Genomic DNA, 18,788 nt, shown 5'->3' on the forward strand with positions numbered 1-18,788 from the left:
TTTTGCTGAAATTGCACCACTTGCACAAAGAATTCTTAGAGGAATTCCCTGCTGTAGTGTCCTCCCTTAACACAGTCTGAGAAGGGCATTTCTGCCCAGACAGTCTGGAGAACTAAGTGATAAGGAAAACACAATTTTACTTTTTTTAACTTTTTTTTCCGTGCCCTTCCACAGAACTGTGCAGCAGAGGCCCTGTCTCAGGTTTTACTGCTTTGTGGCTTGTACTCCTCAGCTGTTCTTTTGTTTGTTTGCTTTTGTTTAATCTCCTGCTATACAGCTGGAAAAAAAAGAAAAGAGAAGAAAAAACAAACAAACAAACAAACAAACCACAAGAACTGGTGTCCAAGCAGAGGGAATAAAGGAGAAGAGAGAAAAAGAAAAATGTCTAAAAATGAGTGAGTGAAAAGTATATCAACAAAGAAAAGTACAGAAAGAAGAAAAAGGAATATCAAAAGGACACAAATCCGTAGGGCCTGGGTTTTGTATGTTTACATTAAAATAGCACGATGACGCTTTTGGACAGGCCCTCCTGTGGGAGGTGCCCTGGTCCCACCCTCGCAGTTTTCGGTGCACACGGGGCCCTGCAGCTCCCCGGTCCCGAGGCCGGGGCAGTCGGAGGGACCCGGTACAGTCGGTTCTGGGGGTTGTTCATGCCCCATCCCCAGCACAAGGGGCTTCTCTGGTCAGTGCCCTCCTTGCAGGAGCACTCGGACAGAGTAAAACTGTCTGCACCCACTTGGAGCTGGTGGACACGCTGCAGCGATGGGACGTTGCACTGGGATGCGCTGCCCCAGTGAGGACTCTGCACCCCTCAGTGCACGGATCCTGCTCCTGCCCCAAATTGCTTGCACGGGTACAGAGGAAAGCTATTGAAACGAATGGAAAGAGACAGCTTTTCATCTCATTTGCTTCTCTTTCCCTCAAATTTTAGACTGAGAAGCACTGTACATCTGGAAAACTGTTTTTAATTATTTTTAAAACAGAGAGAAGACAATATATATAATTCTGAATTAAATTTGAGTGAAAAATGAAATACAATGTGTAATAATGGCTCTATTCAATTTTCTATTGACAAAGTTACTTGTATGCATATTTCATTAGTTCTTCCAATATATTAAGGCTCAAGCAAACTGAAGAAATTGAAAGAAATACAGTGAACGTCTTTAGCATGGTATTACATGTTTTAAGGTCTCTGCTAAGTGCAGCCTTACGCTGCAGCCAGTCCGAGTTACACCTGTGCATTTGCAAGTGAAATCAGGCTCTATTTTCTTAGCTGCTCAGTTAGGAAAAAAAAAAAAAAAAGAAATGTTATACAAGTGGGATTCATCCACACAGTAAAGCCATGGAATTCTTTCTCAGTACAAAACACATAATATGTTCCGGAAAAATAAAAGTTTCCCATGGACAAGACTGGGAATTCAATTAAGATTGGTTTATTTCCAGTTTTGCCATGCCTTTTGAAGCATTCCTGGTCCTGTATGCACTTCTGGTATTAGCTTCAAGGGGACAGATCAGATCTCCTTCTGCAAGGTGGCTGCACATTACATAAAGTTTCTAGTTGCAGCTCTGGCTTATTTACTAGCTTGACAACAGAGTAAATTATTATATATTTTCTTGTCATACCTTGAGAATTTTGCACATTATCTCATAAACTGAAAATGTTTTCTCTGCTCGTGTCCAATCCCAGGTTGTGACCTTGGAAGAAAAAAAAAAAGGGAAAAAAAAGAAGTATTTTTTTATTTATTTAGAATGAAATTTGTTAGAAAAGCAGATCTATGCATAGAGCAGCAGCTCTGGGGGCCGGGCTGCTGCCTGCGGGCCGTGTCGAGCTGTCCCTGTCCCCTGGATTACAAATGAAGAAAAAACCTTAAAAAGTTGAACAGAGGAGCAGCCCCAAAGCAATTGTTTTTATGCCTGAACATACAAAGAAGTATCATTAATCAAAAAAAAGAAAGAAAAAAAAAGTGAGGGAGCAGCAGTGCGTGCTGTTTAAACACATAGCTCTAACGCGCTATAATTTGCCCAAGAGCAGGGAGATATTTTAATTTGATTTTCTGGTTAGAAAGTTGGCAGCACATCTCTGTTCAGCAAACAACTTAATCCAAGGAGCTTATACTACAAATATAATTAACAGAATTCCTATTCTAATAAAATTAGTCTACACATCCCATAACTAGAAGCCGTGAAACTGCAGCCTTGAAACAGTTTGTTCTTAATCTTTCATAATCCCTGGAAAAGATGAACCCCTTTACCTGCAAAATGGTAAGCGTATCTATAAATGCAAAATTTGCATACAAAAAGCATGATTTTAGAAGTCCTTTTAAAAGGTCTTTGAAAAGGATAATTTTAGGGGGGGGCATATAAATATGCAAGCAGTACATGACATGCATCTACAAAAGTTCTTTAAGAATTTCTCTTCCACGTGTCCCTTGAGGAGTGTGTTTATCATTCTTCTTCCCTCCTATCCTAATGGGAGAGAGTGTTTTATATATATATATATATGTATATATATATATAAATATAAATAAAGTGCTGAATATTATATATATAATATATATATAAATATAAATTATTAATTATTAATTATATTATTTTATTAATTTATATTATTGTTAATTATATATAATGTATATCTATATTATACTATTATATATTATATATCTAAATATAAATAAAGTACTGAATCAGTGGGCCTCTGTTAGCAGGGCTGAGCAGGTAGAGCACTAAGCTTCAGCTCATTCCATTCCATTCTTAATTCCATCCTTTGTGTTCTATAATATGACCCTAAATGCTTTGCTAACCAAGGAAATGTGAGCAGTGACTGAAGAACGGTAGGAAAACTTGATGCTTTGAGACAGCTTTGAGCTGCTTCATTGAGGAAATGACTTCTGTCTGGACCTGGAAAGATACCTCTAAACAGCCCCTCACACAAGTGATCCAGCAAAGCCAATAAATGAAGCACAGGGAGCTGCTCTCCCTGCTGACAGCCCTGCACGGCTCCCGGCTCCTTGGCCAGGGACTTAAAAGTTACCCAGACTTTACTGCATTTACTGCAGTACAGATACATCATAAAAATGTACAACACAATGCTGGCTATGAGACAGCAGACAAAATTGTGCCCTGTGTTTACAGTCAAATTTCAATATAATTTAATATATTTGACCTAAACATCTGCTTTCCTACCTTTCTTCTGGTGCTCCCGAGCAGCAAAAAAGCACTACATTCAGGATGAAATGTAAAGATAATGTTCTGCAAGCCTTGTCATTTCCACAGCATGCAAAAAGCTTGGATATTTTCCTAAATTGCAGTAGTTTGCCTTTTGAATGATAATTCAATAAAAATCAGTTATTTTTCTTCAGCCTTTTTCTCCCTGCCAAGGGGAAATGAAAAATCCCCTTTTAGTATAAGTATTTTTTTCTTTTGTTTTTTTTTTTTTTCTAAGTGCTCCTGTTAAGTGGGGGCAAAGAAGTACTTGTTAGCTGCAAAACCACCTGCTGAGGAGCTATTTCCTGTCACTTCCACACCATGTTCCCTGGAACTTTTCTGTGCTATAAGCTGCATATAACCTGTCAACTGAATGAGTGTGAAAACTTTGTAAACATTACACAAAAGAACCATACTTAATAGCCCTTATTCCTGCTAAATATGAGAAACATACTTACTGGAGGTGCTATAAATTTGTAAAGAGAAGATCCCCTCAGTGCTAGAAACTTTGGCGTGTACATTCGGTCCTGAAGGGAGTCCTGTTCCCGTTCTTCCGTCCAGCCCATATAGACTATCTGACAGAAAAAGCAATAATGTTGGCAAAATTCTCAGATATCGTCTTCAAATGAATTGCACATATTTCACACAAGTAAGCTGATGTCTGTCAAATCTCACATAGCTACAAGACTTGAACCCCTGATAAAATACAGTTTATTGGCAGTTCACTTACGATCTCACACTTGTATAAAGAAAGCATGTTATAACAATCTGAAAACATCAGAACAAATATGTATCATATTAGCAATACCCCAAATTAGCTAAAACACATACTGAACAGATGTTAAAGATACACTATCCCATAAAATCTCTCTGAATGCTACATATTTGCTGAGAAACTACATCAGAGAAATTTAACACAAGTGAAGGGTAAGGAACCATTAAGCAGAAATAAATAATCAAGTCACAATTAAAAATATCAAAAGAAGAACATATAAATAGACAGAAATACAGATAGATGGGATTTTATGGCAATAAAAGAGCAAAAATGCTGGAGCACATCAATTTTACACATCCTACTGATTGAATGAGTTCAGAATTTTTGTTTACTGTAATAATCTAGTTAGAAAATACACTGCTTCATTGAAAATAGTACTGCATTTTTAAAGTATTGTCTTAAAAAGGAATGCCACCTAATTTATATTATTTTAAAATTTGACCTTTTTCTCAGCATACATAACATGTTTGTAATTGCATCTATTAGCATATTTAGGAATTGTCTTAAATGCTTAACTCCAGAGAGAAATATCTTTGTAAGGAAGGTTAATTTTTTATATAATCCCAGAACGGTTGAGGCTGGCAGGGAGCTCTAGGGATCCCCCAGTGCAGCCCTGCTCCAGCAGGGACACCCAGAGCAGGGGCACAGGGTCCATCCAGGCGGGTTTGGAGATCTCCAGAGCAGGAGCCTCCACAGCCTCTCTGGGCAGCCTGTGCCAGGGCTCTGGCACCCTCACACCAAAGAAGTTCTTCCTCACATGGACATGGAGCTGCCTGGGGTTCAGCTTGTGCCCGTTACCCCTTGTCCTGTCACCGGCCACCACTAAGGAGATGTTACGAATCTAGCTAGATCTTCTAAACATGAATTCACAGTTACACAGATGTTACTTTTTTTTTTTTTAATCTAAATTATAGCAGCTACTTTTCTTTCCTCTGAAAATTCATATTCAGGTGTTTTGAACTTCCTCACATAGGAACAGGGAACTAACGACCTGTTTGCAAGCACTCTATTTTGAACACTCTTAATTCACAGCTGAAGTGCAATTAGAAAACCTTGGACTTTTACCACTATGTGCACTTTTTTGGAAATAAATTTAGGAACCATGACATATTCAAACCCATTTTAGGATAAAGTTCACCACTCATCCATCTATCAAAAAAACATGCGAAACCTTATATAAATCTGCAAAGAATAGGGCATTATTCACTACAATGCCAACATTTGAGAAAAGGAGCAAACGCATCGTGCAACTTTTGATTTATAATTATGCTATTAATAGTGAACAATAACTTCTGGTCTGCACTGGTGCACTACTGCTGCAGAAAGATGATCCACTCATATTTCATGCAGAGCATCCAATGGAACAGATCTATTATCTTAAACACATTTGTGAAGCTTTTTCCTACACTTACTAAGTATGGGTCCTTCCCTTTCCAATGTCCTGGTGCATTGTGCATGGAATAATGAAAATATAAGGAAACTAAACTAAGAAAAATAAATGTAATCATATTAATAGTCAATGAAATAGTAGCTTTGCTGAAATATATTGCCTAAATGCACCTATTAATCTCCAAATAGCACATTTTATCATTTGAAAACCTATATCTCATACTTTTGGATAAAGAAACAAGTTATACAAGCTAATTATTACTAATTACATTAGTTATACAAGCTATACATTAGTTATACAAGCTATACATTAGTTATACAAGCTAATTATTATTAATCAACACTATTTCTCTGTTGGATTTTATTGCTGCACACTTGAAATTCATGCCTTTACAAACTCTCCCTATCTAAAGTGATAATACTACTCCCTGCTGGCTGTTCACTGCGTACTTTATATTCTGCGTACACACACTCAGAGAGAGGGTCCACGGCTCCCACAGTTACGATCAAATTTGGACACTCAGTTCTATTGCTCAGAGCAAACAACGATTCTGTAGGATAGTTTTGGATTCAACCAATGGTATTTGTTGGTGTTGTAATTTTGCAAGGCTGTAAGGCTCCAGAAGAAGACGGAGCCAATGCCAAAGCACTCGAGAGCTGAGCGTTTGACGCTACATTGACATGCAATGACTGAACTGCCATGCCCTGAAATCTCATCATTTCAGAAAGATAACCTGACAGGCTGATTTCATTCTGAATGTTTATTCAGATTTCCCTCATTCCTGCTTTTTCATGTGCAATTCAATGCAAAAATAAAATAAAATTAAAAAAAAGTACAAACTCCTAATCCTCTGACAGAAGGAGGAGTGTGCAGAGTAAAAGAGAGGGGATACAGAGCAGAGAAAAAAAATGTATAAAAAGATGTGAATGTTTGGCACGTTTTTCTCCATGTAACAGGTAAAGAATGGATGACTCTCGTTTCTAAAAATTGAGGCATCTATACTTTAATTATACTGAATTGCTTCGGTTCCATCTTGTTTCATTAAATTGTTGTTGTTTCATTAAATTTGGGCACAGTTAGATATCATCTTGCCTGCCGACATCTAATGTCATTGTACCACGACAAATAATCTGTGTTCAGTTAGGGCCTTTCTTTTTTCTTTCACACATTGTTCACTTCATTTTATAAGGTTTCTACTTCTACTATTCATCAGAATAACAGGATAAAGTCACTCATGCTCTGCAGATGTATTGATATTTCACATTTGATTGCCTTAATACCATAGCAGCCATGAAATTTAAGGCAATTGCTCCTTTAGTTATTTCTCCCCTGCCTCTTCTACTCGTGAGGAGAAATTAGATTGATTTTTCCTTCTGTTGCAAGGATTTATTACCAAAAAGCACATTTCTCTTTCGCCCTACATGCTTACTATTAACAAATGAATTGTTAAGGGTAGTCTGTTTAACTATAATTAGGAGCACTTAAAAATTGTTTGCACGTGTGGATTAATATAATATGGGCTAGATTATGGAAAAAAGGGCAAAACTTAATAAATAATTTATAATTAATTTAATTACATGTTCCTGCAACAGTCTTAGTTTAACTAACCACCCTGAGGAGATGAAGATAGATAAAATATTATCATTTTTACGTGATGAAGCTTGGAAATTGATTATTTTTTACTTGTGAGATTGTGAGATAAAGACGAAGCCCTGCACCATTTATGTTACTGATAAGCATTTTATCTTTGTCTTCTAAAAAGCTTTGACTATAATTAGCATAAGAATATTATTTACTTGGAAAGGGATCACTACTTTCCAGAATAACAACTCATCTCTATGTAAAATGCAAATGAACATAAAATTTGACTCATGAGATCTGGAACTTACAGGTCCTACACATGTTGACCTAGCCCAAAATCTTATTGAATTTCATGAGATTCTATATAAAAAGAAATGTTTAAACAATAGACACTATAAGTGTGGAAGTTAAATCGCAACCACAAAATGAGAGCACATGATAAGTCCTTTGTACATTTATCTTTTTAAGCTCAGAAACATTTCTGTGAGTCACTATAATAATTATCAACAAATGTTAGGAGGGAAAAAAAAGTTATATGTGATAACACCCACTTAAAAGACAATTTTTGCAGCTCAAATAGCTCCTAACCTGCCTAAAGCAACTCATACCTCAAAATCAAACAGAGGCCCCAGATTAGTTTATTTAGTGTCTTTTTCTTCAGTAACAATGATTCAATAAGTTATTATGGTCTATCAGTTAAATAAAGTACAGTTGAAAAAAATCGGTATTTAAATGATAAATGAAAGTGAGCAGTCTCCTCAGCCAAAGATCCATGTACTCCTAATTTTGTATATATTTAGAGCACAGAGGCACCCTAGCACGAGTAAGATAATAATCTATAAGGCATCATATTTCATACCCGTCCAACACAGTGCTAAATGCTTTGAATAGCATTAAAAAAGTCCTCTCTATTTTTGGAGATAATTCTTTACATTTTAATATGAGTTTTATTTCATTTTAGGAGCAAGCAGGAGATAAAAATGCAAGAACATTTTCCCCATATGAACTGTGAAATATATGTGACTTTGAATGAGAGACACCATGCAAAGATCAGAACAGATGCACTGATAGCTTTTTATCTTGGAACTTGCACATTCATGCTCATATTCTGTGAAAAGGAGCCAGGGAATAAACACGGAGCCAGGGAATAAATGAGTATGCCAGACCACACTGGGAAGAATATGACAAGGGATAAGAAACTCATATAATTCCCTCAATCCTGCTTTTAATACCCTTGAACCTGTCTAACTGTCCCAAAATTCATTAGAGTCAATTGTCAGCAGAAAAGTGAGAAGAATTCACTAAAATGAGAATAAAAATATGATTCTAGTGTGATCATTGGCAAAAAAGCAGTTCTGAATATAAAAAAGCAATTTTATGCTGGGTTAGAAATTGTTTTCAAAGTCAACAGAGTAATTCATTATAGACAAGTTGGATGGATGATAGAAACATTCTGTTCAGCTAAAATGTGGTTAAAATATCCCCAGCAGAATTTTTAGCCATTGCGAAGATCCTGCTAATCTTTCCAGAATAATAAATGTTTTTTATTTTTCGGAATGCGTAAAATATTTTTTACTACATTCCTGTTAAAGAAAATAAAGTTCATTAAAACCAGGCACTAAAAATCTCACCACAAAATGTGCAAAGTAATCTTCCTCCCCTGTGCCATGCACACACACACTTAGAACACTTTTCAACCAGTTTCGTAGCGGTTTGTCTTTATAAGTAAGACTTATTTAATTTTACTTTTTAGAAATTGCTCCTTTCACCAAATCTGAATCTTCATCTGCTGCTGCATCTCTGACAAAGACTCATTCCTTTACCTACTGACACTGATACTGACACACTCAGAAATCTGGCAGATTGTCCAGGTACCAATCTCAATCCCAAGTAAATAAACGCACATAAGTAAACTCATATCTACCTTATTTTTTGTGAGGAATATCAAACTAATATTATAATTTCATAGTTCGATAATATTCTCTACTAGCACAGAGTATTTATGAAGTATATGAAATATGAATTTATGAACTATGTTTATGAACTCGAAATATGTGTATTTCAGAAACAATTGGTAGCCCTACAGTTTAGACCTGCCCTAAGTAGAAATTAATTAATCTAAATACTTTCTTGTCATTCTTCCTACCTATTTCTAGCTTTTAGGCTGTAAACTAGCAATGATTTGGCATATTAAACATTAAATTACTCAGCTCAGTCAGTTGGGCTCCTGTGTAACTCTCTGGGCACACGTCTTGGAGCAGCATGGCAGTGAACATAAATGCATGTGTGTATACACAGCTACTTCTGAGTGTATATGACTAAAGATAAAAAGATAAATAAATGTAATAAATTAACTGATTTTTAATCTTATATAAGGCTATTTTAAATTGGTCAGGAAATATTACATTTTACATCAAAATTTAGAAAACAGCTTGAATGAAATGTGAATGAAATGAATGAAATGTGCTCTATACTTCAAAATTCTTTTCTCCACAGGTACTATTCATGGTTCCATGGCCTACCAAATATTTAATGAGTTGGCCACATAACAAAGAAGAAAAGAGAAAAAAAATGCAAATATTGAAAGATATAAAGGAATTGTTTTCAAAATAGTGTTCCTCTGTTGTACCTTATCTTTTTTGTCTTACATGTTTTAGAACCACCATGGATAAAGATCACTTCTATACCCCTGAACCACCTACTTGTACAATTTTGTCATTCTCTAAGGAGTTTGCTTATTCTTAACTTATGGGAGATAATAAGATTAGAAAATATTGTAGCATAGTTTAATTTCCTTACTGGTAAGAATCACAACGCCATTACATTACCAGATCAACTTTGGGTATAGATTTTAAGTCTTAATACAACTAATATACAGGGGTTTAAAACTGAACTGCCCCAGGGAAAGCAGAAAATCCTTCTGAGTAATACAAATTTTTCCCCTAAGAGTCTGAGTATCTGAAAATTGAAAAAAAACACTGAAAGCATAGAGTATTTTTGTAAATAATGCCACAATTAGAGTGAAGGGAGTTATTAAAGGTACCAAAAATTGCTTGGAGCTTGTTATTTCCAAGAGCTCTAACCAATATTGATGTGTTATATGAAACATCTGGGAACATCCCCCATGACACCCAGGTCTTTCTCCGCAGAGCTGCTCTCCACAAGGTCGGTCCCCAGCCTGTACTGGTGTCTGGGGTTATTCCTCCCCAGGTGCAGGACCTTGCACTTGGCCTTGTTGAACTGCATGAGGTTTTTCACCGCCCAGTTGTCCAGTCTGTCCAGGTCCCTCTGGATGGCAGCGCAGCCCTCTGGGGTATCGGCTACTCCTCCCAGTTTGGTATCATCAGCAAACTTGCTGAGGGAGCACTCTGTGCCTTCATCCAGGTCACTGAGGAATAAATTGAACAGGACTGGACCAAGGACTTTTGCCTTTCTCAAATTTTTTAGGTCAAAGAACAAATGTATGTACTTAAACTTCACTACTACATAAATTTGTTTGACTTAGTAGAGAATTTAGAAATATACATTTTTTTCTCTGCTAAGGATTTTTTTTTTCCAGGAAAGACTGTTTGCAGCTGTTTTTACAAAGACAAATTTGGATGCAAACTGCTGAATTAGACACTAATATTCATTAATTTATTTTTGCAAATTTAGCAGAAGAGATCTTTACAAAAATATCTCATGCTAGTCCTGGGTAAATTTTAAATACCTCATCAAGTAAACTAGCTAGGTCATGGAAAAAATGCTGAACATTGTGCTCAGCTTCCTGGTTAATAGGGAGTATATTCGGATGATGAAACAACACATCTTTTGTGGGAGGTAGAGCAATGTCCCTTCTTCATTTCATTAAATTTCCTTTCTTCCCTTGTTTATCTGCTCACAATTCACTTTCAGAGCAGTGTAGCACATTCATTTGGTGCCGGGTTGCCATTGAGGGGACATCATCTCGCTGCCATCAAACAAATCTACAGCTGCCCTGAGACGTTTCAGATGTTCCCTGACAGTCCCAACAGAGCATCTTTATCCAAACTCCTTCATAATGACCAGGTCATACAGCTCTTTGCTAAAAACTTATTATATATGGCATTGTCATCACCACCCTTCATACACAACCTTAGTATCTCTCTTAATTGAAGGTCTCCCTGCCTATTTGTCAGAAGGTGTCCACGTTTCAGAAGCTTTTCACCTTCTGACCTAATGAACAAGCACAAGCAGTGTGGTAGACCTCAGCAGAGGATAGGATTTCTGCTTTTTTGAAGATTTTAAAAGATAACAAAGCAACACAGAAAGCTTAACACTCAAGTGGCAAGAAAATAAACAGTTTAAAGCTACCAGCTTGACTGTAGTTAGGATTTATACTTTGATTAATCTTTTTTTTTTTTTCCTAAATGTGCACCCTGTAAATGTAATATAGTTTTGAGGCTCTAAAATATATGCATATATGGATAAAACAAAAAATATCTGTATCAGGTAATGTAGCTAAAGGCTATGGCCGCTTCTTTCTAATGCCAATTTGTCCCAATGATCTTTGTTACTCCAGGTGAGACTAATGAAACAGCTGAATGAAGAAACCAGAGCATTTCAAGTGGCAGGACAGAGCCGGTCAGACTGCTGACGTCTCCACGGGGTGAAAAGCAGTTCTGCATCCACGTTGCTCAGGTACAAGTGCAAATACGCTGCTTACGAAAGCAATGCTCATCGTTCCTAGCTCTCCCCAGGGGTACTTAGATTTCAATGCCTGGATTCTAGATCCTGTTTTAATATCAATTTTCTGCTCTCTGATAAGGCTTGGTGAATGGAACTTGGACAATTTATGTTATCTAGCTGTGAAGATCATGCTACCCATGTGGCTGCTTTGCTAACATGCTGAAACATGCTACATTTCTGCTCATTGAGCTCCCTCCAATTTGGGAAGATGTAACCAATTGTCTGCATTACACAAAAATACAGATGATGGGTAATAGATCAGACTGCTGGAAGTTTTGAGTGTTGTTTAATATTAAAATAAAATGTCTTCAGAACGGGCTGTTGACATTCAAAGTGCTCACACAGCAAGAAAAACTGGGAACACTCAAAGTTCAGCTCTTCTCTATGTCTCTCGTGTTACTGTTTACAATGTAAAATAAATATATACGACAGAAATCCTATTACTGGTAACAGTGCCTTCACAAGACCTGACTTATAAATATGTTTAAACAACTGAGAGTTTGAATTTCAAAGCATTCATGGAATTAGCAGTACAGATATGTAAGTATATACCACTATTCAGCCTTAGAACATAATACCTAAATGCTTCATTCTCTGATTAAACCAGAAGCAAAATTGTATGGAATAATGCTAATTCATAGTTACTGGCTGAAGACCAAGGAATCAAATTTCAACTTTCAGTTCTTTATAATTTAAATGATGATATTTAAAAGCTGTTTAAAAGAGCTATTAATATTTGAAAAACATCTTTTGCTGTTTTCAGTGAGAAACCATTATTTTATGATGTATCTGATCATCAAAAGGAGACTTTTGTAAGCTTAAACTATTCTTCAGGCTTTCTCAAGGCTCTCAGAACACAGTAGCTACTTATACACTCCCAGAATAATAAATATGGAATAAAATCTCCAAAAATAATTGTACGAATTTAGAACAGAATTACATTGCCTTTGAGCAACTCATTCATTTTTTTTGAAAAGTAAATCAATGCTTGTAATTGAAAGAGGAAAAAGCTATCTAAAGACGTAATTTTATTTTCAAGCCTTTCTCAAGAAAATAAAAATAATGAATAATAAACCAAACTCACAAACAACAGAACATACAACTGTCAACATAATTTTAAATGCAATCTATGTATTGATAGATTTTAATTTCTGAGTCTATAAATCAACTGAAATGCAAAACATATTTTAAAATATTTACACTCTGAAAAGCTGTTCTAAGTGAAAGGTTTAAGGTCTATCATCTATCTAATTTTAACTGTATTTACTGATTTATTCAAAGGAGATATTTTACTGGGATTTCATTGTTTTGTTCCTGTCTCAATGCCTTCAGAAATGAAAAGGGAAAATACTACTGCCTTCAGTAGGCATTGTAATAGGCATAAGAATCAAATATGTCTATTTATTGCTACGAAAAACTATCAAAATATGATGCAAATATTTTTAGAACACAGATTTTGCAGTACTCAAAGGTGTATTCCCTTTCTGGAGACACAGTTCAATGCATGTGAAAGCAGCAGAGGGAAATGGCTGCTCCGGGTGTGACACAGGGGATGTTCCTGTCCCCGGGCGCTGCCGCGGTCACTGGCTGTGGAGCAACCGCAACGTGAAACTACCCGGAGGAGCAAACATGGAACAGAAAACTAATAGTGCATGTTTTACTCCAAATTCTGGAATAATGGAAATTGGAATACAAATCTAAGGCAAAAATTACATTAGAAACCAAAGAATCCTTTTCCTGCACAAATACACTGATTTTCAGCTTTCCTAGTCCATGGTCAGTTAATGCATTACTTTAAACGAAGCGTGTGACAAGAGAAGCAAGAGTAGTGTTTTATTTTTCCTTCCTGGGACAACCAGCGCCATGATTTTGCATTATGTAGCTGGGAAAAAGAAGGTCTATAAAAGTTCATTTCTTGGCTAGCTGAATTTTTTTATTATGAAATGAAAATGATAAATTTATAATGGAAGCAGATAATTTCTCAGAGCATCAAGGTGAAAATTTTGTTATTAGAGAAAGCTAAAACACCATTTGGAACTCAAGTTTTACATTCTCAAGAGATTTATATAATGAAGTAATTCCTATCAATCAGAGACAATTCGAATTCATAAAATAAGCTTGTATATATAAACTATCAAGCATTAACTGTCACCAGTCAAAAACACAATGATAAATGATATATTAATCTCCTGGGTATGGCTTACTCAGCAGTTGTTTACAACTATTAATGAGAATAGATTTCTCTTTTAAAACAAAAACAAAAAGTTATTTAATTTTTTATTTTACTTTATAGCCATCAGTATTGCCAGTAAGTGTGAATCAGCACAGAACAGCAAAGGTTACTAAGAAAAAGGGATATAATGCAGAAGTTGTATCTATTGATGGATTATTTAGTAACACCTGAAAACAAGAAAGATTTTATATAGAATGTGAAAACCTACAGATTAAGAAGCTTTCAGTACAGCAGAGCACAGTATCTGTCATGCGCCAAGACTACCTGTGTCAGTTAATAATGTGGCAAAAAATCAAGATATTATAAAAATGTAATGATCAATGCAATAACGAGTTACTTGCTAAAGCAATTATATCATTCATTAATTACATCAAAGAATCTTTTGTCTGATGAATTGACTGAGTTTCAGATCATTAGACAATACCATTAATTAAACAATTTCTACATTAAAAATAACCATTCTACTTGATCTAAAAATGAGCAGTGCAGTAACTATCGCAGAATCAGAGAAGTGATCTCATCAAAGTGGTTGTATTTATATTCCTATCATATTCCTTAGCCATATGTCACATCTTAGAGTATTGTGCAAGCCATAGGTTTTTCAGTCTTATGGCCTTGAAGACTATTTCTAGAAACTAACGCTTGCATGGATAAAACTTACAGTATTTGAAAAAAATTATACCCAAAATATTCATTTTTCACTAGTGCTAGAGCTAATCTGAAAAATAAATGAATATTTCTTTTATAAAAATAAATTAATATTCTGAAAATGAATTCTGCAATATATAACCTGCAAGGTCTTCAAAAAGACAGCTATTCAGTACATCTACCTTGTGGCATTATGTGAAAGAAATTGCATATAAACACACTTAATGCTTTCAGTAGTCAGTTTAGTAGCTACAGATATTATGAAATCTCCATTCCCAAAAATACTTACAAGTTGACTGGACAGTGTCCTAAGCAATCGGATTGATCTGGGTTGGCCAGGGTTTTTAACCACAGCAATGACCTACATTATCTTGTCCAAATCTAAGTTATTTTCTGATTCTATGAGTTTTGATTTTGTTGCTTGATTAAGGCAGTCATATCTGTGTCAGAATGTATTTTAAAATATGCACGGCATACTGTTCCTTGTAAGCCACCCTTAGTATTATTTTATTCTTCTTACAGTGCCACACTATACACAGGGTACCACATCACAGTGCATATTCACAATACATTTGTAGTAGTCCAGGATTTTCTAAACCTGCCCATTTTAAATCTCCCCTAACGTTTAATGCAATGGCATATCAAACTTCTCACTACATATTTTCATCCTAAAAACATCTGTAAAAGAATTTTAACCACGGATTTCTGTCAGGTATGGCACTCAGCTCTGGGAACAGCAGGACTCCTCTACTGCTTATAAGCAGATACTGAGACGTGAAAAGATGGATCCTGCTATTCTTTCTCAGTCATTAATTGGGATAAAAATGACTATAACTTGTGAGAAGACTCTGATAGTCTGTGGAGATTGAGAAGGAAGGGGAAGACAAGGCGGGAAGTCAGTTAAGAACAGAATATAAATGATAAAAACCAGCTGCTCACATGCATCTATAGTCTGATAGATGCAGTCTCTGCAGAAACCAACAATATAGTCTTGTTGGTAGTCTCATTCCTCTAATTTGTGAGCTATTCTGAACATCAGAAGAGCTTCATAATGTAAATCATGCCATATGGGAAAGCTGAGTAGGAAGTACTTATAATTTAATTGACTTCCTAAACAGAGTAGAAAATCTGGCATGGAAAAGACTGAAGTTAATCATGTATAACTTTCATTCTTGCATGTACTTAAAGTAGATGAAAATCTTACTAAACTAATTATGGTGAAATAAGGAGATGCAGGGCTGTTCTGGAACTGCTTTAAAGATTAATTTGCAAACAGTGGTATGTAAGTACAACCGGCTGGAGAAACATACCCAGAATGCAGCCCCACTCTGGCAGGCAGCAACACACAGGAAAACAGGAAAGCTGCTGTCAAAAAACCCAGCAGATGATCAGATCAACAGCACGATACTCAGTATATTCCAGATAACACCGTTTTCTTTTTCCTTCTCAACTCATTTTTTATCATGATTCTAATTCTTTGTTTCGTTAGAATAAAGCTTGTTTTCATTTACCTGGTGACAAAAGTGAATCTAGGCCATCCCGAAGGATCCTCCATTGCCATACGCCTAAGCCCTCTGGGAGTCAGCAGCAGAGTTCACAACATTGTTCCATTCATCCTGCACTTCGCTATTCTTCAAAAGCGGGATGAACCCTGCCAGCAGTCAGCAAGTCTCCGGCATCTCTCAGTATTCATTGCCATGGATTTGGGACTTTTTTTGCAACAACATCAGAGCTCTCTTACTCTGCCTTTATTTTTTAAGCAAAGTGTCTAAGCATCATATGTTTTTATAGAGGGATACATCCCATAAATCATAGAACTGCCCCCAAATGAAGTACAGAGTTTCATGAAATGATCGGTAAATCACAATCTAACTGCATAAGATAAAAAATAATATATTTTTTGTGTTGTATTTTTAAAAGTCATGAGTATGAGACTGAACAAAATTTATGCAATCCTCCTTAGAAGATTATTAATATTATAATGTGATGAAATAGTGTCTAATATTTTACAAATATTTTATATTCATGAATATTTTATAAAAATCTCCCAAAAAAGGCTATTAGGAAAAGCTAAAACCCCAAATTAGTGTTTTAAGATCAAAGATTAAGCCGACATCCTGCCTACATACAGAACTTTATGCTATAATAACAAAGCTCCCGTTTCTGGTATTAAAACAGTAGCACTTTTAAACTGTGTCTATAAATGATTTTGTTAAATATCACTATCTCCATATTACAGATGGAGCAGGTGCAGATGGAGCCCCAAAGAGAAAAGGTAAAATAAAACGGAAATTTCTATGCGTACTTATAAACTTCAAATGAAACATAAATATGTCTACAAAATACTGGTATTACAATTCTCAATGCTGAATTCTAAATAAAAATGAGAGATTTAGTATAAGAAAGGAAAGTTTAAAATCCTTTGCTCTGCCTTGAGGCTCCAATCTCTCTTGGAGGTAATCAGCTCCCCATGAGGGTGAGTGAGTGAGCAGACAACACGTACAGACACGGGAGGAAATGCAGAATGTGCAGAACCATCTTTTGAGCTGAGAAAACAGCGATACGGGTGTGAATCTGAGTCACTGCATTAGGAGGGAGGCATTAGAAAAACATATAGAAAAATATTTTGCAAAACTTGAGATGGACAGAAAGCCTCTTTTGCTAATGTACATGTTCTTCCCTGTGGGAAAAAAATGTACGCAGTATCAACAGCAACACCTCGTGTTAAGATATTTGTCATTCCTTGGAAAAGAAAACTTTTCCAAGTGGGTTTAGGGGAGTAAACGTTCTCTTCCTGAAAGAGATGCCCAAAGTACCTGATAACCCTGCAAATACAAAACTAAGGGTTGTGTGAAGACAGAGCATTCCGACACGTTCATGTGCCTCACTGCCTGCTGTGCTATTTTGGCTTTCTGTGTCTAACATACAGCCAGAGTAGATTAACTTTTAGAAACAGGATTTTAAGAAAGAATCATAGGTTAAACAGTATATTTGGACACCTTGTGGAATTTTCAGCAGCTGCTTAAGTGATCAACTTAAAACACCAAGGTATTCCCTTAGCAGGATGCTGAGACCTTGAAAGAAAATATGGCAATATCTCATTGACACAATAGAACTGAGAAATAATTAATGAATAGTTGTCTCATCTTTATTTAATCTTAGTTATTTTCCTGTATTATGTATTTGTTATATCACACATTGTAATCAATCTGTCCAGATTCTTTGCTTATTTTCATTTTTTGTCTGTGCCGTATAGAAGCATGAGGATATTTTTACCATCTGTGAAAATCTATGTTAACACAGCCAGAATTCAATAACATGGAAAGGCCGTTGTCTGTTTTTTGCCAGGCATTGAATTTGCTTTTTGTTGCTGGCAAACTGACTAAAATAAGTTAAAAGTGTAATCAGAAAGAAAAACTTTCCCAGCTGCATTTTAGCAAACATATTCTAAATGTCGGGATAGAGCTGAAGGTAAGACTAAGATTTAAACCTAAACTGAGAGTTTCATTGCGTAGCTAAAACAGATTGAAGAATTTCTCCATGGCAGGACAGTCAGTCTATACCATATCCACGTAAGTCACAAATAGCAACTTAATGCACAGCAATATCCTCAAGTAGCTGGCAGCAGTGCAAGAATCAGGTTTTGTGAAGCGGACTGTCACGGCAGTGACTCCCCTGGCAGCTACAGAGTGTGCCTGGGGCTGGGGTCTGCTCCCTGCAAACTCCTGGTGCTCCACGAGCGCAGCCGGGTGCCGGCGTTCCCGCACACGCTGCCCTTTGCTGAGGATGGGCCCATCCTTCGGCCGGCAGGAGGGCCGCGCTCCCCATTCCCACCCGTTCCCACCCAGGGATGGCTGTCCCGGGCGCTGGGATCGCCGTGCTCCCGGGAACGGCAGCGAGGGGCTCCCGGGAAGGAGACCCCCCTGCTTCCCGCCCGGCACGGCACCGGCCACCGCAGCTGCAGCCCCGGGATCCTCCGTTCCAGCCTCATTGCCAAGAGCTCCCAGCCTTTTTCCTCCGGGATTATGACATTCCGTCTACGATAAAGCAAGCCCTATGTTTGTTATTGATTGTGCATTTTGTTTCTAGTACTGAATTATTATGTTTTTCAGCTATTTTCTGTTATTCTATTAGATGGTACTACAGGTAGCCCACACACAGAGAAAACACAGTTTAATTCAAAATGTTGCCAATATTTAATTTCACATCTTAATCGCTAAGTGTTCCTTTCGCCCTCGTCAGCTCATGCA

General features: G+C 36.6%; 1 protein-coding gene across 3 annotated transcripts in view; it reads right to left on the reverse strand.

Annotated features, from left to right (window-relative positions):
* Nucleotides 1–18,788, reverse strand: part of SNTG1 (syntrophin gamma 1) — a 301,850-nt gene that overhangs the window by 39,369 nt on the left and 243,693 nt on the right. For all 3 annotated transcript variants that reach the window (XM_088536360.1, XM_088536359.1, XM_088536357.1), the window contains exons 13-14: nt 3,663–3,779; nt 1,624–1,695 (exon numbers count right to left, since the gene is read on the reverse strand). In XM_088536360.1, the coding sequence (XP_088392486.1) occupies nt 1,624–1,695; nt 3,663–3,779 (189 nt within the window). The remainder of the gene's footprint in view (nt 1–1,623; nt 1,696–3,662; nt 3,780–18,788) is intronic.

Source organism: Tinamus guttatus, unplaced genomic scaffold (assembly GCF_059628265.1).
Source record: "Tinamus guttatus ecotype Peru unplaced genomic scaffold, ASM5962826v1 Tinamus_guttatus_pri_ptg000659l, whole genome shotgun sequence".
Taxonomy (NCBI): domain Eukaryota; kingdom Metazoa; phylum Chordata; class Aves; order Tinamiformes; family Tinamidae; genus Tinamus; species Tinamus guttatus.